Source organism: Lentinula edodes (genome assembly GCF_021015755.1).
Source record: "Lentinula edodes strain Le(Bin) 0899 ss11 chromosome Unknown C8R40scaffold_22, whole genome shotgun sequence".
Classification (NCBI taxonomy): Eukaryota; Fungi; Basidiomycota; class Agaricomycetes; order Agaricales; family Omphalotaceae; genus Lentinula; species Lentinula edodes.
The window spans coordinates 129186-146696 of NW_025764328.1; the positions used below are offsets into that span (position 1 = coordinate 129186).

Genomic DNA, 17511 nt, shown 5'->3' on the forward strand with positions numbered 1-17511 from the left:
GATGATAGGAGGATTCAATGCGCAGATGCGAGGAAATTAGGAGAATTAGAGCCAAGAGTCTGAGTGTAATTGTAAGAGTCAAAGTAAGTACATTATATTATGTTGCAGTGCACGCCGAGCAAATTGTGCCACTTGCCCAGAATTCGACAACGGCTATATAGTGGATTGCCTCATGGATTTGTGTCTCCGATGGTCTTGTCGTAGGGGAACGTGTGAAGAGCTGCGGAAAGTCGGGACTCGGCCATCTTTTGCCTCAGTAAGCCAACTTACATAGTATGCTGTAGCCTGTGGAACCCCCTAGAAACCCTGGTTGCTGTCCTCGCAGCTGCGCACATGCAGGTTGAGAAATCAGATGTCGAACATAAATGGGAACAAATAAGTTGGTAGATTCTTTTGGCTAAATACGAAGGACACATCATGAAATGAGGGTTCGTTGAAAGTCTGAATGATGAAAAAAAGAACGCGATGGTGGGTTCGGTGATAAGAATTACACGTGTTATCATGGGCGCGCACCGCAGTGCCTCTTACGGTTACTAAATGTATACTAGCTTGTGCTAGTAGGTGACAAGCGAAATACACCTGCGATTTTGAGATAGGCCGGCCGCTTCAAGCTCAACAAACAAAGTTTAGATATAACAAATCGTGCGATTAGAAAGTTTGACTATGAGGTTACAGTAGTGTTACATTGTATCTTTACTTCTTTTGTGTTTGACAATTCTAATAGTACTGAAAGCTTCGTGAAAAGGTCGTAAAAATATTGAAGGATATAACGATATGGGAAAAAGCAATTTACACAGCAATTTTTGAACGAGGATAGCAGGAGAAATTTTCGGAATCGAAGAGGAAGAAGAGGCTATATTCCCGACCCTTAGCCCAGGTGCCAAGCTGGAAAGGGAAATGTTCGACCAGCGGAGGACATACGCCAGGGAATGAGAGCCACAAAGAACTAGAATATGGTGGAACAAGATAGGTGATGCGAGATGGAATGACGTTGGTATGTAGAGCCACTAGTGTTTCCGCTCATGACACATTGAGCTCCCAAACCAATCCGTCGTCTCTCCGACGGGACTTTTTCGACAGGCCCAAGAACCGAGTTCTGCCAATTAAGAAGTCGACCCTCTTAATGCCTTTAGACTGCTCCTCTTGACGTGCCTGTGCCTCCAGAATGCTGTTACATCGCGAATAATAAGCTTCGTTGACATTAGCAACAGCTTCCGGTGAAGGGAGCGCTTTGTACTCTACGGGATGGACGGCAATGCGTAAGCCGCGGTAGAGGGCGTACAACACGTCGATGACAGAGACACAAGAGGCTTTGCGAGACGACGGGGTGACAGTGAATTCCCACTGAAGATGAGGACACGTAATGATTAACGAAGAAACTGGTGGGTCTGTGGCGGGCTCCGATAGAACGTCGGCCGAGATAAATGACTTGGTTATAGATGGATGCGTGGAAAGGTGATACGGAATTGGAGGCAATTGGTACGGCGAAAAGGCCAATAGATAATGGATACGTGTAATGGGCGCTGGAATATCCAGCGATTTAGATCGTGAATGGGTCGTAAGTTTAGAGACGTGTCTCCGACGTCTCGAAGGTTTCGAGTCCTCTGAGTGTGAAGAGCGGGAACTCGAAGTGGAAGTGGACGTGGTGAACACGTATGGCGTAGAGGGAACAGGGGAATACAAGGCGTTGATGCTAGAGAATCGTACATGTTTCATGAGTGCAGGCATTGGTGAACGTTAGAGGAGTTGGGTCCAAAACGCGGCCGGCTTTATAAAGGTCCTGCGCCCTAGCTAGCCCAACAACAATTTATTCCGATGCAATGACTATGTTACCATCAACTTGATTGTCCTGGAACAGGTTATAAAGCGAACTGACCTAAAAAGGGAACAGTGACCGTTGGCCCGGAAACGGCTCAATAGACCAGGTAAAGTCTTATTATCCTTTGCAGAAGTACAAGGCAGAACGAGGCAGAACGACGGAGATGAAGGTCCAAGCTGGGCTGAAATAACAATTCTCGTTGTCAAAGATCAACTTTGAACGTCGCCTTGTAACGATGTCACAATGATCACAACAAAGTATATGTCGTTATCGCGCCCAACGGTCAAAGAGCACATCCTGCCATCTTCCATTGAAAGTCTCGTCTAAGTTTCATCAGATATGCACTGGAAATCAGTGCAGATCTGTGAGGAGCAAACTCAGTGAATCAGTAGAGCGACAACGCCAAGTAATAGTATCATACGCACTGAGATCATCCGTGCTTTAGACCGTTCTGTATCTATCATTCCCAGGGGCCAGTATATTCATCCTTCGTGGAGATACCTATCGCGCAAAAGATGAATAGTATTGCAATGAACAATGTTCGTCGTCAAAGAACAGAAGGAGATGGAGAAGAGACATCGGCCCGAGCGGTAACCGGTAATTACTGAAAGAAAAAGCCTGCCGAAAAAAAAAACCTCCTTGTCGATAGCCTGGATGAATCTCTTCTCTTTCATTCATCGGTCAAACTAAGGCTGCGAAGTCTAATGCGAAAGCGTGAAAATTCTCTCGCAGATTGGCTTTTCTCATCTTGCTATCAGTATGTCAGTCTAAACACCCTTTAATATCTCGAGGTTTTGGACTAGGAAATGCGGTGTTCGACTGTCAAGTGCAAAGAGACCAAGGACCGGCGCGCGATTTTAAGGGCTGTATAGAAGATGTTCAACCAGTAAGCATCGCTTCTCAGCAAACAATTGACAATACTGTAAGGTTATAATTGCATTCGCCGACCGCGCTTTCAAGATGCGACTGAATAGTCGGTTGCAGGTGAGGTCTCCATTTTCGATCTTCCTCCTCTTTCTCGGCCTCTTCCCGGCCACAATGCGCATACGATGACGTTTCGACCGAATGCTTTAGGAAGTGCCGTCTGAAGCAATAATACTTTGCTCTGTCGATACTCGGTTCTCTGATTTTCCCCTTGAATTCTACAACATCACGATGTTCGCTAATGCAATTTATCACAGATCCCATGTGTACAGGTTGTGACCTGTGGTGACTCGTCGCGACGCATCTTGTAATTGTATACATAGTAGCGTTGAATGGAGAGTTCGTTTTCTTTGAAAATCTTGTATCATGATTGTGATTATGGTTATCCGTCAAAACCACATATGATCAGGTTTGACATAGCTGTCTGTGACTTCCAATACGACGCCTCCTCCCCAGGTTGACACTGCTTGAAATTTCTGAATAGCCTTCGAAATAGCTTGGTCTGGGGCTAGCAGATTTTCTAGCGTCAATCTTGGCAGCCATGGTTAGTTCTCGTCCTTCTCACTAGTTGCATTGCTAAGTAGTCCCCGTTAGAAAACACTTTGTCTCAAGGTACAACCCATCGATGATACTTGATAACTCCATTTCATCATAATTCAAACATTGAAATGCAATACATGGCGTCTAAAGCATAACCAGTGTGAGAGGTGCCGGTGAGTGGGGAAAGGTAAAGGTACATGGGTGTTATACATAGTGACTAACTATACGCATATTGTAGGATCATAGAACTGGAGTGGTGTGTAATAACGATATGCCAATAAGACTAGAGTTGAAAGGAGAAAGTGTCGCGCAGCCATTGAACCATCATCGCTCACCGGACGTGAAGTCTGAGCCTAAAGTGATCATGATCGTTTGATACTACGTCAAATCCAGCGAAAATACTTTGCCCTCCAAGGTAGTCAATTCTTCGCGGGCCAGCTTCTTTCTCCCGGGACGCACGAGCAACGCTATGCTCCATCAACTTCTCACACCTCTTTGCAAAGGTGTCTAATATACCCTTCCTAGTTTCCGGCTGCTCTCTCTCTAGGTCAATCGCCCGAACCTGCTCCTGGAAAAGCAGATGTAGTCGCTCCAGGAGATCGCCTATCGTGTTCCCCCTTCCCTCCTTTTGTTCTCTGATATGTAGAACAAAAGGGAGCTTGGAGCATATAACGCTTATGTGGGAGACGGGCGGTTCTGTCGCTGGCTGATCTAAATACTCACTATCCAATGTTCCTTCTTCTGGTGTTTGTAGAAGGTCGTTGACAAAGCCGAGATTTCGTTTAAACCTCAACATGTCATGGATAGTGGCTACGTCAGGCAATGTCGGAGGCGGTGTCATAGGCCCCGGAGACACCGAGGAGGATGAAGTCGGCGAGTTGGTAGGGGATGCATAGTAGAACTCGTTGGAGTCAGCCCAGCGTACCATCTTGTCGGACATCGGTGTAATTCTAAACTATCACGAAAACGGGTGAGACTCGAGCATCGAAAGTTTTGGTTCGCCGCGATAAGCTAATCACCTTTGGGCAGATGCAAGATGCAATGAAGAACTGGGCGAGCTTGATCGAGGGCAAGTGCAGAAGGTAGTGGTGGCAGTTATAGTGTTTTCCAATGAGAGGCGCACTGACTTTATAACGGGGGGATGGTTTCTTCAACACCAATTGGTTTCTTAATCCGATCTTGGGGACTATATGATATATAGGATATAAATTACACTGAGTGAGTCATACTTACTACACCTTTCAGCCCTAAATGATCACTCTAGCGAATGTCTTTTTAGTTGAAGACGGTCTGTTCCGAAAGTTCAGCGTCTATCATAACTTCCTTCCAGACTTAGGTTTCTTGCACGAGCCACCGACGCGAGGTATTGTGGAAGGCAGGGTTTCGACTTCCGGGGCCGGCTAACCCGCGTTCAGATCAGCCGCTGGATTCGAATAGAATATGTCACCACGGTGTCAGCATGATAAAAATGGACAGAATATTTCTCTTCGTTCATTGTCAAAAGGTACAAGATCATCTGAAAACCACTTGCTTTCATCATTACGTTCCTGTAGTACTATCCCATGCGTCTAGGGCCAACAGCATTTCGATGAGCGCGACAACACTGCTTCACATTAATTCGAGGCGCTCATCTCCCAGCAGTAACTCATCATGTCTTCGACGCGATAGCCTGACTAGAGCGTGTGGCGTAAATTTATACACGCGGCTTTGTTCCCGTTATGGATGAAGCCATTGAGATCGTTCGTCATCTGCAAAGTGCGCTTTAGAATCCGAGATTCATTGCTCGTTAAACTCGCTAAATCATTCTCCTCAAGATCCGCCGTACACTGAAACACGGCAGTGGATTTACTTGAGCGTCGGACGAGATTCCGTGTATCATTCTTCACAGCTCGCGAAAATGTCGAGAACTGTAGCCCGATGCGTACTGATGCAAGCCGAAATCTTTCCACTTTGACCGCCTGTATTCATACGATTTTCCTCGATCGGTAAACTTGGTCATGTCGCGGGATGTCGTGAACGGAGCAGACGTTGTACATCACGGTGATAGCGTCTCTTATCTGGAAACCATTAACAAACGATCAGTGTGAGATGGTAAGTCCTCAATCTATGAGTCAAGACACGACGCTGAAATGAAGGAGCAATATCTGACCAGAAGTCGGAGCGGAATTTTCTTGATTTCTGATCCTACAGAACCTGACATATGCCTACTTGAGTCGAGATGTGCTTGTTATAGTACATCCTCGTGGTGGGTATGTTGCTCTACCTCATAGCCTCATTATCCCATTATCAATCACTTCGAGGAGTAGCTGGATGAATACAAGATCTCGCTCAAAGCTTACTAGGTTTTTTTCGTAAACGCACAAGGACTCAAGCGTCCAAATATAATTCGCTACACCTACAGCTTTCTGAAAGATTGCTGAACCATGAAAGGATTCACGAGCTGTTCGCCCATCTCCTGTTTTATACGTGAAATGAGGAAGGAGCAAATCGGAAGCTATGTCTTCATCTATTCGGGAATGGGGTCAATCCAGTTCTCCTGTTGACGATTTCATCCTCTCATGTTATTTTCTACCAGAACGTAGCGTGTCAAGATCATAGTATTCTCTGATTCCCCTTATAGGTATGTCAGACCTTGAAAGGTTCACTCACTATTTGAGACCTCATCTCGAAGGGGGAAGAATCTGCGTCAGAAGATTTTCAAACTCATTCTTTCATTAAGCAGGTAATGTTTAATGATGTCAAATACTGGTTGAAAGGCTACAGCTGTTATACGTATGCTGATGATTTTGCAGGTGTGTGAGTAGCAGTGCTCTATGAATGAATTCAACAGCCACGAAATAGAAACTCTCCGCAATACGATGGTTACGATCAAGGAAATGGAAGCTCTAACTGTGTTGTGGTTGGCATCTTCCATTCCCAAGTACTCGTGCCACTGGTTTGATAAACAAAAGAGTGAAATGCAGACTGATCCGTCCGCAGTTGGGGTACCGGGGTCCGATAGGGAAGGGGTGGTAATTCTGGCTTGAAAGAAGACAAGGTGAGACTCAGAGAATTTGATAAAGTACGCAAGTGTACTGCTACTGCAGAATCAGCCAGAGTGTGGATACGGTCATCGAGCAGATTAACGCAGTCCTTCAGCGATCAAACCGAAGATAATGCGAATCACTGGAATGGCCATCAGTAAATTGAAATGACCCAGATGGATGCGGTCAAACCCGTTTTCTTTAGGTCCTCCCTTTTAATTCTGAGGTGCAAAAATTCACAGAACTAGCTTCTACTTCGCACAATCGTGCACAGGCTTCACGTTTTAGGTGGTCGCTTGCCACTTTGAGGTTGACTAACTCTAAAGGATTTTCAAGCTGTCAGCCACATTGCTCACCGAGATGTTCGAGCAGTATTAAAACTCTTGCTCTATTCGTGGTGGCGAAGATTTCTCTAACAAAGTTGATAGTCTGATGGTTCAAGGAGCGCAGAAAGATACACTGTTTGAAAATGCAATGTCAATATTTTCGCGATGGAAATCAATTTCTAAATCCCACTGACTGTTGGAAGTTTAGTTCGGTTGGCCTTTTTATCGCTACACTAAAGAGACCTTATTGGGATAACTATCCTCAAACTAAGACGAAAGTCGATGAATCTTCCGTTGCTTACGCTCCCGGCCATCGATTTTTGCAGCAAAGTGGAGAGACTGACGATTATCAGCGCTCCCTCGACTAGAGCTTCCGAATACCAGATAGTACCCATATATGGGCTTGCCTCGTCCAGGTACAAGTAGCAAGGGCTCGAAGACACACAATGTACTCATCTTCATCTATCATGCAGTTTCAAACGATGCAAATGTACTTCGCACCAGTTGCTGTTATCATCCTTCTTTTCGTTGTTCATGCGTTGCCTACAGTGAGTACGACACTTACGATCCCCATCTTCCTGAACTCTGAAAATGAGCTTTTTCGCAGATCCATCGCACCCGTGGAATACATACTGGTGAAGTTCCTGAAAGTATGGAATCGCCGCCCTAGGTCCGTTCAATAAAAATTCAAGATCATCTTGTGTCCGATAGTCCTCATCCTTTTAGGGTCTGCTCAGTGGAATGCTTCCTAGTCCGCCTTCCTGAGTGGACAAACCTACTAAGTCCTAGGACTTGTTGATTTAGCAGGACCTTTTAGTAGTCATATCGGAGGTCCAGTCCAGGTCTCTTATCAGATATGCTCATCATGATCAACGCGAGAGCGGGAACTTGAACAAGATTGTTAGATCCAGTTCGACTCGCCCTATGTATATCAAAAGATCTTGTGGATGATCAGTGAATGTCCAATTAGTGCTTATGCCATGAATTGGCAATTTCTTTGTTTCGCACTGTCCGAAATATTTAACGGGAAAATAGCGAGGCAGATACAACAATTTTCCAACTCCTGAGCTTTGAAATTAGAAGATCATCCCCCAGTGAGTGACCAAGGGAATCATTCTCCTGTACTTAAGATAATACTGAACAACTTGAATGATTTGCTCCAGCCATGACATTCGCATCTCTGATGTATTTATAGTTAAAATCTTTCAAATGGAATCTCGCGGGAAGACCATAGACATAAAAGCTGTCTTCCCGCATTTTTTGCGCTATTAAGACTTTCATAAGTTGCCATTGTTGAATGCGCATCATCGAATGTAGAAGTTAATGAATCATTGCCAAAATTTGGCTACATACTACATGGAAGGTTCAGTTGCACATGGCTCTGTATACGAGGTGTATAATAACAAGCAGTATTTTGCAAGCTCAATCAGACCCGATCCACTGTATCGGGGACTTACTCGATGACTATCCTTCAGGGATCGACATTCCTATATCGAAATTAGACCTGGCCACGATGGAGTGCCTAGTATATAGTCTATCTCAGCACGATCCCGAGACGCTGGATCCTGGGACCAGTCTGATATTCCCTTCGATCAGACGTCTTAGCGATTCATCTGAATAATTGGATACAAGAATCCCAGATGCCGTCTTACATGGAGGCAAGATATGTACATAGATAAAGACCAGACAGATTGACAGATAACTCCTGATAACCTGTGCAGTGAACATATTTCTCACACACAATCCTCTATTGACACCGAAGCTTACATAGTGAAGTGTGGCTGCTTTTCAAGGCGCGTCAAGAAATCCTAGACCTCGGCGCTTACTAGTACCACGTGCCCGTGGTCGCCTTCGCCACGTTTATCGCCTTGAAGAAATTCTGCTCCTGCCATGGGGCATCTGTTCTCAATTGATTTGTCGTTGGAGAGATGCATTGTTACACCACGAAAAATACGGTGAGTTTACGTCTACGCTTTGAGGAGATCGCACTGCTAATGATTCCAGGGCCGATAGCAGGCTCCTTTTCGACAATGAACGATCAATATTGATAGGCTCCTTGTCTTGCTCAGTGAACATCTGCTATTCAACAAAATGTAACAATGTCCACGTAGCGCATGTTTTAAACCTCTTAACAATGCGCGCTGCTTGTTGCTATCTATCTTATAAGGAAGGGTATTCTGCAAACGGATAGTCCGTATATCCGACCCTTTGGTCATCCAACGTGGTTCCAGCTGTGTTTCCATACAGAGTGTGAAGGTCGATGGGGGTATCAGTAGGTTTTCCGTTCTGGATGCGTTTCGCCAGATCGGGGTGCGATACCCACAACTGTCCCCAAAACACACCGACGACTTTGCCCTCTGCATTGGCGATTCATAATGAGAAGATTGACCCTCGTGGAGGAACACTGGAGCCCTTACCACTAACAGTTCGTGCAGCCTCTTCCGGTGTGAAGCTTCCATTAGAGAGCAATGTACTTCTCTTCACGAGGTGGCCATAGGCACCTATGACATCATGGTCGATTGCGCGGCGTTCACCTTTGAAAAATTCATCAATGCGACGGTTTACCAGGCGGGAAGAACTTTTGCTCCAAACCGTCGATGATTGGATCCAAAAATTGTGTATAGCGTTGCAATACGATGTACGCAAGACCCAGTTTATCAACTTGAGCGATAAAATAGTTGTATGTTTCCAGGGTTTCTTCGAGGGGCATTCTACATGGTTATCCGAATCAATTATTCCATGAGTGGGTCACTTTAAACAGTCTCCTACCCCATATCGTTGTAGCCTCCAGCTGGGCTCAGCTTGATCCCGACTCGGTCAGGGCCCCAGACTTCAGAAACAGCTTTGAGGACTTCCAACCCGAATCGCGAGCGATTTTCGATACTTCCTCCCCAGCTGTCCATGCGCAAATTGGATCCACTGTCAAGGAATTCATGGACGAGATACCCGTTTGCACCATGTACTATAATTCATTTCCATCGTTAATGCCACCCAAGGCGAAACGCCAGACTGAGCGATGATGGAAAACGTACCCTCTACCCCGTCGAATCCTGCCTCCTTTGCGTTAATCGCAGCTTGTTTATATATGGCAATCAGCTTCATAGGATCGTCGATTTCGGTGGGCTGTACGAGGATCAGCTGGATGCGAGGTGCTATTATAGGCAATCCATACCGTCACATAGCCTGGGGTACCAGGAAGAAACCTGAATTTCCCACCTCGGGCAGCTATAGCTGAGGGTCCATATACCGGCTACGACCAAAACTATGAGGGAAAAAAATCAAAAGGAAAAAAATGAACGACTGACCTGGCCTGAGGCAATTTGCTCGGGAGCTTCGGGGTGACTTACCCTTCCTAGATGCCATATCTGAGCAAAGCTTTGACTACCTGCTTCATGAATTGCATCGTTGATCTTCTTCCATCCAACGATCTGGTCTTGATTCCATATTCCGGGAGCGTGAGGCCACTCCGTCCTGGCAAAGGTCGCCCTGATCTACGAGGAATGGTCGGAGGTGACACCAAACTAGACGTACCCTTGCTGGCAGATGAGTATTCCCTCTGACACAATGAGCCCAGCACTCTCTGCTCGCTGTCTGTAATATTCTACCATGAGGTCGTTCGGTACATTTGTAGGAAGGGCACGGTTTCGAGTCAAAGCAGACATGAGCACTCTGTTGCGCAAGGTGACCGCTCCGATTTGAAGAGGCTGGAAAAGTGGGCTGAAATCGATCTTAGCAGCCATATAACAAAGGTGAAATCGGTGAAGGATTCAAGGTGGGGATCTGTTGTTGGTCCTAGCGCAAATTTATACATTTCCAATGAATACACTCCCCAATCAGAAGGTGGGAGAAACATCAAGCAGGTTAAGAGGCCAATATGGTAATTTCGTCCGTCTCGAGACCGTGCTCCCCCAAAATCATCAGCGCTGGGGATTTGATGCAGTGCGAGAATATTCATTGTCATTACAGGACTGTGTTAGATGCAATATATAATCCCCAAGCAAGGAGACAATGAATTAACGAACGCAGTCCGGGTACCAATTATGAGCAAGTAGATTTACACCAATGAATTCAGTAACTTGATGAATAAATTCAGTAACTTGATGATTAGAGCAGAGCTGCTCTTTTGGATTGACCACGTATTTATGACAAAAAAACCACCCTCAGCAGAACCGAGCACGCAATAAGCATCACGGTCAACTGAAGTACAGGGTGCAAGGAGGTAGTATTAGAGATATGCAGGCTGACGCCACCACCACACATCTGTTTTCCCAAAGTTCAGACTGCCCGTCTGAAATGTCATCGGCAACGAATCTGCAATGGAACTTTCTGGTAAGTCCATTGTGATCTCCCCCACCTTTGTTCTTCTGATTGGCTTGTCTGAATCAGACGGCACGGGTTGAACCAGTAACCGAAGGAGATCATCTACCGAGGATGATGTCAGATATTGCTTCACAAGATATGAATGTTTGTAGCCAAATGCTAGGTGTAATAATTTGAGACTTGGTGCAGTTGCCATAGGTTCATCGAATTCGGAGGCATCATCATTTAACAAACATTCAACCATATTTTCGAGGTTGGCCGTAGAGCGTATAGAGTGTATCATAAGCTGGAGACATGCCAAATTAGGGAAGCAATGAAATTGCAGCTCGAGATGAAGGGCTGTGAAATGGAAATCAAGACAAGGTATAAGGCAAAGCAGCAAACACACTTGTCTTGTCCAAATCTAGAGTGAGATGTGTCAATGACTGACGCAATCTAGACAGAAAAAACATGTAGTTGAAGTTCGCCGGCATTGCAAATAGAGCCAAATATTTCGTAGCAGAGAGCGCGCCACTATTTAGGAGTGCATCCTCAATCAAAAGTGTGGACTCCAAGTCAAATCCTCGAATGGCAAAACAATCAAGAGACAAATGTACACAATCCGAGTCGTAGTTACTTGTGCTGGCGAGATTTGGATGAACATACGGAACCTCCTTGCCTGAAGGATAGAGCGGTCGATCTCGAAAAAGAAGGGCATCAGGATCTGTGGGCTGGGGAAGATCAAATGAGATTTCGGGTATAGGAATATTATCCACTCGCTGCATGGGTCCCCCAAGAAAAAGCAACTTGAGTTTTGGCACATTTTTCGCAAGGAGATGCAACAGAGCATCTGAAGTCTGAATAGAGCTGTAATTTTCTGAACGGAAGCCGGGATACTCGTCAATAGAAACATGGTCCAGAGTGTTCGCATTAGCCTTGAAAAGCATAGCGAGTTGATATCCAGGCCACTGGGTGGGGTCCGCATGAACTGCCGAAGATTCTTCTCCCTCCAAAAGTACACATGGTGGTATCCAACTAAATACACTCCACCGAATCTGGAGGTATCGTAGGCACCTGAACGGTAATGCATGAAGTCCTGCTCGATGACCCCAAGGTAGATCAACAGCATTCCAGCGATCTTTCTGCCTTTTATGAAACTTATCATCAACGTATAGGTCTCGCATTAGAATAGACTCTTCTGCGGATTCCTGGCCCAGAATTCCAAGCCACTGATGAAAGTACTTCTGAGGAGAGATTCTTCGTCCTCTGCCTACTCGAATGAAGGACTCCAGCCGTAGACCCTGAACGAGATGAAGGGTATCTTGGAGGGAAGATATGAAGAATGTCTGTGGATGGAGATCTCCGAGTAATGAGGAATGGAGCAGGCGTTGTTCTGCAAAAGAGAAAGGATGATGATAATAACGTCCATTACGAATAGCTGATGCTTTGTGCTCCAGGTAAGCGTAGTATTCGCGGATCCTCTCTAGGTCCTGAGGTGCAAGCGTAATGAAGCGAAAGATGTGATATCGAGCTCTGGGAAGCCAGGACTTGCTGACTAGTGATAAGTTTTTGAGATCGTCTATCGAATCGAAAAATCCATCGATAAAGTGGTCGATTAGTTCCTGTGGTAAATTGAGCATGGGTGTCTGTGACGACGTCTGATTTATGGTGCAGTTGGCTTAGTCACCACCTATTTGGGACAGGCGCCATTCAGGGTTTGGAAAAATTTTTGAAAATTATAGATGCGATTTAGGTGTTTTTATGTGCATTTCCGAGAGGAATAAAGCTTATTGATGTATTCTAGGGTCCCTGGCACCCCGATGCAATGTATAGATGATATATCCTGTTATCAGAATGGACAAAAGGGAGCATTGAGCTGACATTGAGACACCCTTAGTGCAGTAGAGTGTGGTAACCCTAACCCTAATCACTTCCCAATTGGGAAGTGCGCCATTCATGTGTAGCTTACTTTGGCAATTTTTACTTTGAGAGAAATTGCTCTTACAGTTCTCTTTCTGTATCTATTATAAGCCTTTCTGTAAGAGAGATAAGAAAAATACTGAAATTTGAGTGTGTCAGTCCGCTTGTTCAAAACTAGTGGTGACTAAGCCAACTGCACCATAGCCGGCGCTTCGCCGACAAAGTACTTTGTCAGCAAGTTCGGCAACATCCCGGTTATGTAGGTTCCTGGTGACCGACAACCTCATGGATGGGACTGGTCACATACTACTTAGGCCTATGTAGTACCAAGCCTCTTCTTCGATTGACCACTTTTGCTCGTTAGAATTCATGTGAATTGCGGATTGGTGATGCAAATGTTTGAAAAAATATTTCATGCAACTGGCTCTCGGCACAAGTGATCAGGTTTGCAGGCTGGGGAATCCATTGTGAGAGTGCCTGACAGCGCTGTTCAGGTAAGTACTACCTTGAACTTGAGATCATCCAGTTCTTGCAAATGTTTTCAACATTGCTGTGTCCAAATTTTGCTGATATAAATTGTTGGTGCACTGTGTCCTTTGCTCGGACCCATGACCTGTACCATGAATTCGCCTTCCTGATAATCGAAACTTCTCAACCTCCGCCCAATTGGTGTACCACACAAGAGGATTTACCACAGTTTTCAAATAAATTGCACCATGCGTTTACCAAGGCACAAGTAAGACACGTTCAGAAAAATTTCTCATACTGATTGTTATCAAGGGAATGTGGAGCCTTTAAGAACCACTCATCAGCAATAGCAATTGGATACTTTATAAAAAACTGTGTGTTGTGGGTTGTAGCAGCTGCGAGGCATCATTTATCGGGAATTGCATTTAAGGAAGATGTTGCACTGAGTCTGTGCTGCCTCCTTTCCTCCACCCTCCATCCGTCTTTTTTCACAGTCTGTAATGACATCCAATCCTAGGACATATTCAGATTCCTGTCTAATTTATTTGGATCCACCCAATTCTGGTCATGCTCATGCCGAAATTGTGGGTTACCAGTATCCGCCGGTTTCGAAAGTTATTGAATTTTAAATGACTCAAATCCAGAAGACTGTCTTGCGCAATAAAATCATGATATATGCCAATGCTCCTCATGGATATTACATTGGCCGAGATCCTCAAGGCAACCAGTATCTATTCTCTTTTGTCAATGGGGAAGATGCCATGGAAGCATTTCATGATGCACTTATGCGTGCAGCCAAGACTCACGAAACCAACACATCCAGCACATCATCAGTAAGATCAAATTTCCATAATTGTATTACTATTCAATGATTAACTCGACACCTTGTAACGTAGATATAATTGATAATCAACTGGCAATACCAGTTTTTTAGGTTTTTTGATTTCACTGGCTATAGTAAGTGGTTGTAAAATCAAATTTTAGTGGCAACGACAGTGAGACTACAGTAACTAACACACTGCAATGTGAAGGCGCGCTCCGGTTGGGGCTAGCTATGCTAGCCCCAACATAACGGAGTGGGTCTGAACATTGCCACACAATCAGCACACTTCGTTAGGGGTTAGGTGCCGCCGAAGGCGGCTTGCGCGAAGCGCAGTTAGGGGTTAGGTGCGCCGCAGGCGCTTGCAGATATTTAAAGCATCAAATGAAGCTTTAGAGTGCCTGCCGACGACTCCCCGGTTCGGGGGACCCCCTGAGCGTAGCGAGGGAGGGGAGGGGAGCGGAGTGCAGGCCTGATATTTGATGCACAGAGTAGGATAATTACCAATAATGAGGCAGGTTTCTTGTGTGCATATGGTGCAAGTGGTTCCAGCATCAGCATTGTTGTTGTCCTTTCTACCTAGAGTTCTTGGGTTCAATTCCTGCTGGGGTTGTTCATTCTTTTTGACATTATTGATTGCCATTATCTCATAATATTCTTCTAAATCGGGACACATCATGTAATACTGTTCCGAATATGGACGTATCTTGTGTCCAATGACCCTGTCAGTGATTATTTACAATATAACCACTGACTATAGCCAGTGAAATCAAAAAACCTTAAAAACTGGCAGTGCCAGTGTATTATTTACAATATCTGTGTTATGGGCTCAACTCGAAGCCCACATAACTCACAGTTCCGCCCTATACCTATGAAGACAGGCCAGCATCCACATAGCACCACTGGAAATCCCCCTATATTCAACACCCAGCCTCGAGGGCAACCCTCCAGAATGGCTGGACAAGAGAAAAAGACACATTCCCACTATATCCGTCAGAGTGACATAAACTCCTTGCTTCCCTTGCAAGAAATCAACATTGGATCCAATGTGTCATCTGCAGGACGGAGTAAGCTGATTGTTAAATATTCTCTTCTTGCTTATAGTTCTACCTTTGTTGCATTTTTATGCAGAATATTTTTACTATCTCCGAGCTGTAAGTCTTCTGTCACCTGCTTAATCTAAGGACCAACACTACTGTTTAGAATGTTGATGATACAACTCCTGGTCCCCGAGGTTTGGAATTTGAACTTCCTATTGATACAGGTGAGTGGTTTATCTAGTATAAGTGAGCCTATCCGCTGAGGACTATGTCAAAGGGAGTCAATCCAGGTTTGATCAATACAAACACTGTGAAGAACACCAACTCATGAATTTTCTTGTACCCATTGTATTAGTTGGTTGTTTGTTAATGATTTCAATTGGATCAATGGATCCCACATGAATTACACTATTGAAAAGTGGCCTACAGCTTGGAAGCAGAATACTGACACGATCAAATGGCCTTTTACAGTTCAAGGCCCGAACAACTTGAAAGAAATGCCACGCAAAATTTCGGCATACGGCTCAGATGGATATGTTGGCAAGTCTATTTATGCTATCAAATTATTGGAAAAAAGTAAGCTCTCAACAGAAGTATGTGATGGACCTTTGAAATCCAATGTTGTTGTCACGCTACATGGGTGGGATTGGGCGAAGAAAGACCATTCAACAAAGGGATTCAAGATTCATGATGGGTTTGACTTTGTCACTGCAGCTAATGAACAAATCATATGGGAAGGGTATGATGGGAATATTGGCCTTGGTCCCAGACAGTAAGTTTGTCAACATGATGATTCAATGGCTATAAGTGAAATGCATTTGCTATGAAGAGGGGATTTACAAACTGGAACAAGCAGAGTTTGTTGTTCATTATTTCTTTATAATGAATACTCAATAGTTTTCTAGAACTTTCTAGCTTCCCTGACCACAACTCGGCAGATTATTGATGTAAGTTGGCTACAAGCCTTCAGTGTGGCAATCACTCATATTTTTTCAAGTCATCCATCTTTATTATCCGCTTAGTCCATCCGGATGACTTGGATAATGCACCACTGGACTGTAATTTGTAGGAGTATTCATTCTGGATAATGTGATCATACTGATATCCCAGCACCACCAAAGGTTCAATATCATTTCTTTTGGCCCTGGTTTTCCATTCCAAGCCCCTGTGAGCCCTGATGCTTACTTCAGTTCACCAATTCCTACAATCAGTAAAGACATTGCTGGTGCAGCTAGACCCGAGAAATGGAGGGTCAAGCTCTTGAGGATTGGTATATGTTCCGTGGACCGTAATGACTACTCTTGGATTGACATGGACAATACTGAGACCAAGTCATCCATCATTCAAGGAATTGACATACTCATGGACACTGGTAAGAAGCAAAGAATTGACTTAGTAATTAATCTGAAACTCATACAGGAACCCCAATGACTGTTTTGCCAGATTATGTTGTGGCAAAGATACAGTCTGATGAGAAGTGGCTTGGGTCATCCAGGCAAACTCAGCTTGATTTGTTGATGAATGACAAGACATATACGAGACTGGCCCATAAGAAGATCCGATTTGAATTCAAAGGTGAAGGACGCCATCCTGTAGGAGTTACTGTATCGGCAAAATCCTTCATGGCTTGGTACTCAAAAGTAGAAGCTGGAGATAATCCTAAATTACATCTCTGTTCAATTAAAGGATCACACAATCAGGATGAGTTTGCCTTGGGCCAAGTAAGTCATTGATTTAAAAAAAAGAGCTAATGAATAATGCGGATCTTCAACTGGTTTAGAATTGGTATTGGGCCGCAATTGTTAAACATGTTTCACCTCGAGAAAAACGCAAATTCCCTTTTGTACAGGTCATGTCTAATGGATATTTCTTCGATTATGACACCAACAAAACTGTTCGGCCCACTGATATGATACTCAAACCATTGCCTCCACGTTTGGGTCCTACTGATTGACCAATTCTTCTTTTGTAATTGTGCCCCCATGTCATTCTAAAAGAATTTTATCTGGAACCCAGCCCTCTCCGATATTTCCTTCATTTTTCTTCCAAACAAAAATACATACAGTTCAACTTGACCTTTGTAATATTGAATGTTTCACTGAAAAAATTCCTTCCAACTCCAGACATAACAGACATAAATCCTGTATGAGGTAAAGGGAATATCAGATGAAAGATATTGTGGTTGTAGATTTCCAAATAATGGGGGACCTGGCAGGTGTTGTTCCGAAAAAGATAAAGAAATGTCCGCTATGCATAGATGATGCTTTGTGCTTCAGGTAAGTATAGTTTTCCTCTCTAGGTCCTATGCTGTAATTGTAATGCAACGAAAGAT

General features: G+C 44.4%; 5 protein-coding genes across 5 annotated transcripts; 1 reads left to right on the forward strand and 4 right to left on the reverse strand.

Annotated features, from left to right (window-relative positions):
• Positions 1–886: 886 nt before the first annotated feature.
• On the reverse strand, positions 887–2009 carry C8R40DRAFT_329328 (uncharacterized protein). Its single transcript, XM_046234724.1, has 2 exons — positions 1877–2009; positions 887–1824 (listed from the first exon to the last, which is right to left on the reverse strand). The coding sequence occupies exon 2, from the start codon at positions 1726–1728 to the stop codon at positions 1021–1023; it is 708 nt and encodes a 235-aa protein (XP_046085259.1). The 5' UTR covers positions 1729–1824; positions 1877–2009; the 3' UTR covers positions 887–1020.
• Positions 2010–3523: 1514 nt separating this feature from the next.
• Positions 3524–4223, reverse strand: C8R40DRAFT_1171658 (uncharacterized protein; the record flags this gene model as incomplete). The annotated part of the gene is made up of 2 exons (XM_046231742.1): positions 3524–3566; positions 3619–4223. 2 exons carry the CDS (start codon positions 4221–4223, stop codon positions 3524–3526), a joined length of 648 nt encoding a protein of 215 aa, XP_046085260.1.
• A 4569-nt stretch (positions 4224–8792) lies between these two features.
• C8R40DRAFT_1070319 (uncharacterized protein) lies at positions 8793–10372 on the reverse strand (the record flags this gene model as incomplete). The annotated part of the gene is made up of 8 exons (XM_046226215.1): positions 8793–8989; positions 9050–9166; positions 9198–9343; positions 9402–9594; positions 9665–9755; positions 9805–9882; positions 9980–10118; positions 10164–10372. 8 exons carry the CDS (start codon positions 10370–10372, stop codon positions 8793–8795), a joined length of 1170 nt encoding a protein of 389 aa, XP_046085261.1.
• Positions 10373–10857: 485 nt separating this feature from the next.
• C8R40DRAFT_1265847 (uncharacterized protein) lies at positions 10858–12594 on the reverse strand (the record flags this gene model as incomplete). Its single annotated transcript, XM_046233922.1, has 3 exons — positions 11383–12594; positions 11341–11355; positions 10858–11291 (listed from the first exon to the last, which is right to left on the reverse strand). The coding sequence occupies exons 1-3, from the start codon at positions 12569–12571 to the stop codon at positions 10858–10860; spliced, it is 1638 nt and encodes a 545-aa protein (XP_046085262.1). The 5' UTR covers positions 12572–12594.
• Positions 12595–13819: 1225 nt separating this feature from the next.
• On the forward strand, positions 13820–17133 carry C8R40DRAFT_1171661 (uncharacterized protein; the record flags this gene model as incomplete). Its single annotated transcript, XM_046231743.1, has 13 exons — positions 13820–13903; positions 13964–14152; positions 14996–15206; positions 15271–15293; positions 15343–15403; positions 15457–15469; positions 15535–15951; positions 16009–16036; positions 16085–16126; positions 16177–16244; positions 16301–16551; positions 16599–16900; positions 16960–17133. 13 exons carry the CDS (start codon positions 13820–13822, stop codon positions 17131–17133), a joined length of 1863 nt encoding a protein of 620 aa, XP_046085263.1.
• Between the last annotated feature and the right edge of the window lie 378 nt (positions 17134–17511).

Bases quoted from the DNA above. Each gene is read 5' to 3' on its own strand.
- C8R40DRAFT_329328 (XM_046234724.1), bottom strand. From the start codon at position 1,728: ATGCCTGCACTCATGAAACATGTACGATTCTCTAGCATCAACGCCTTG.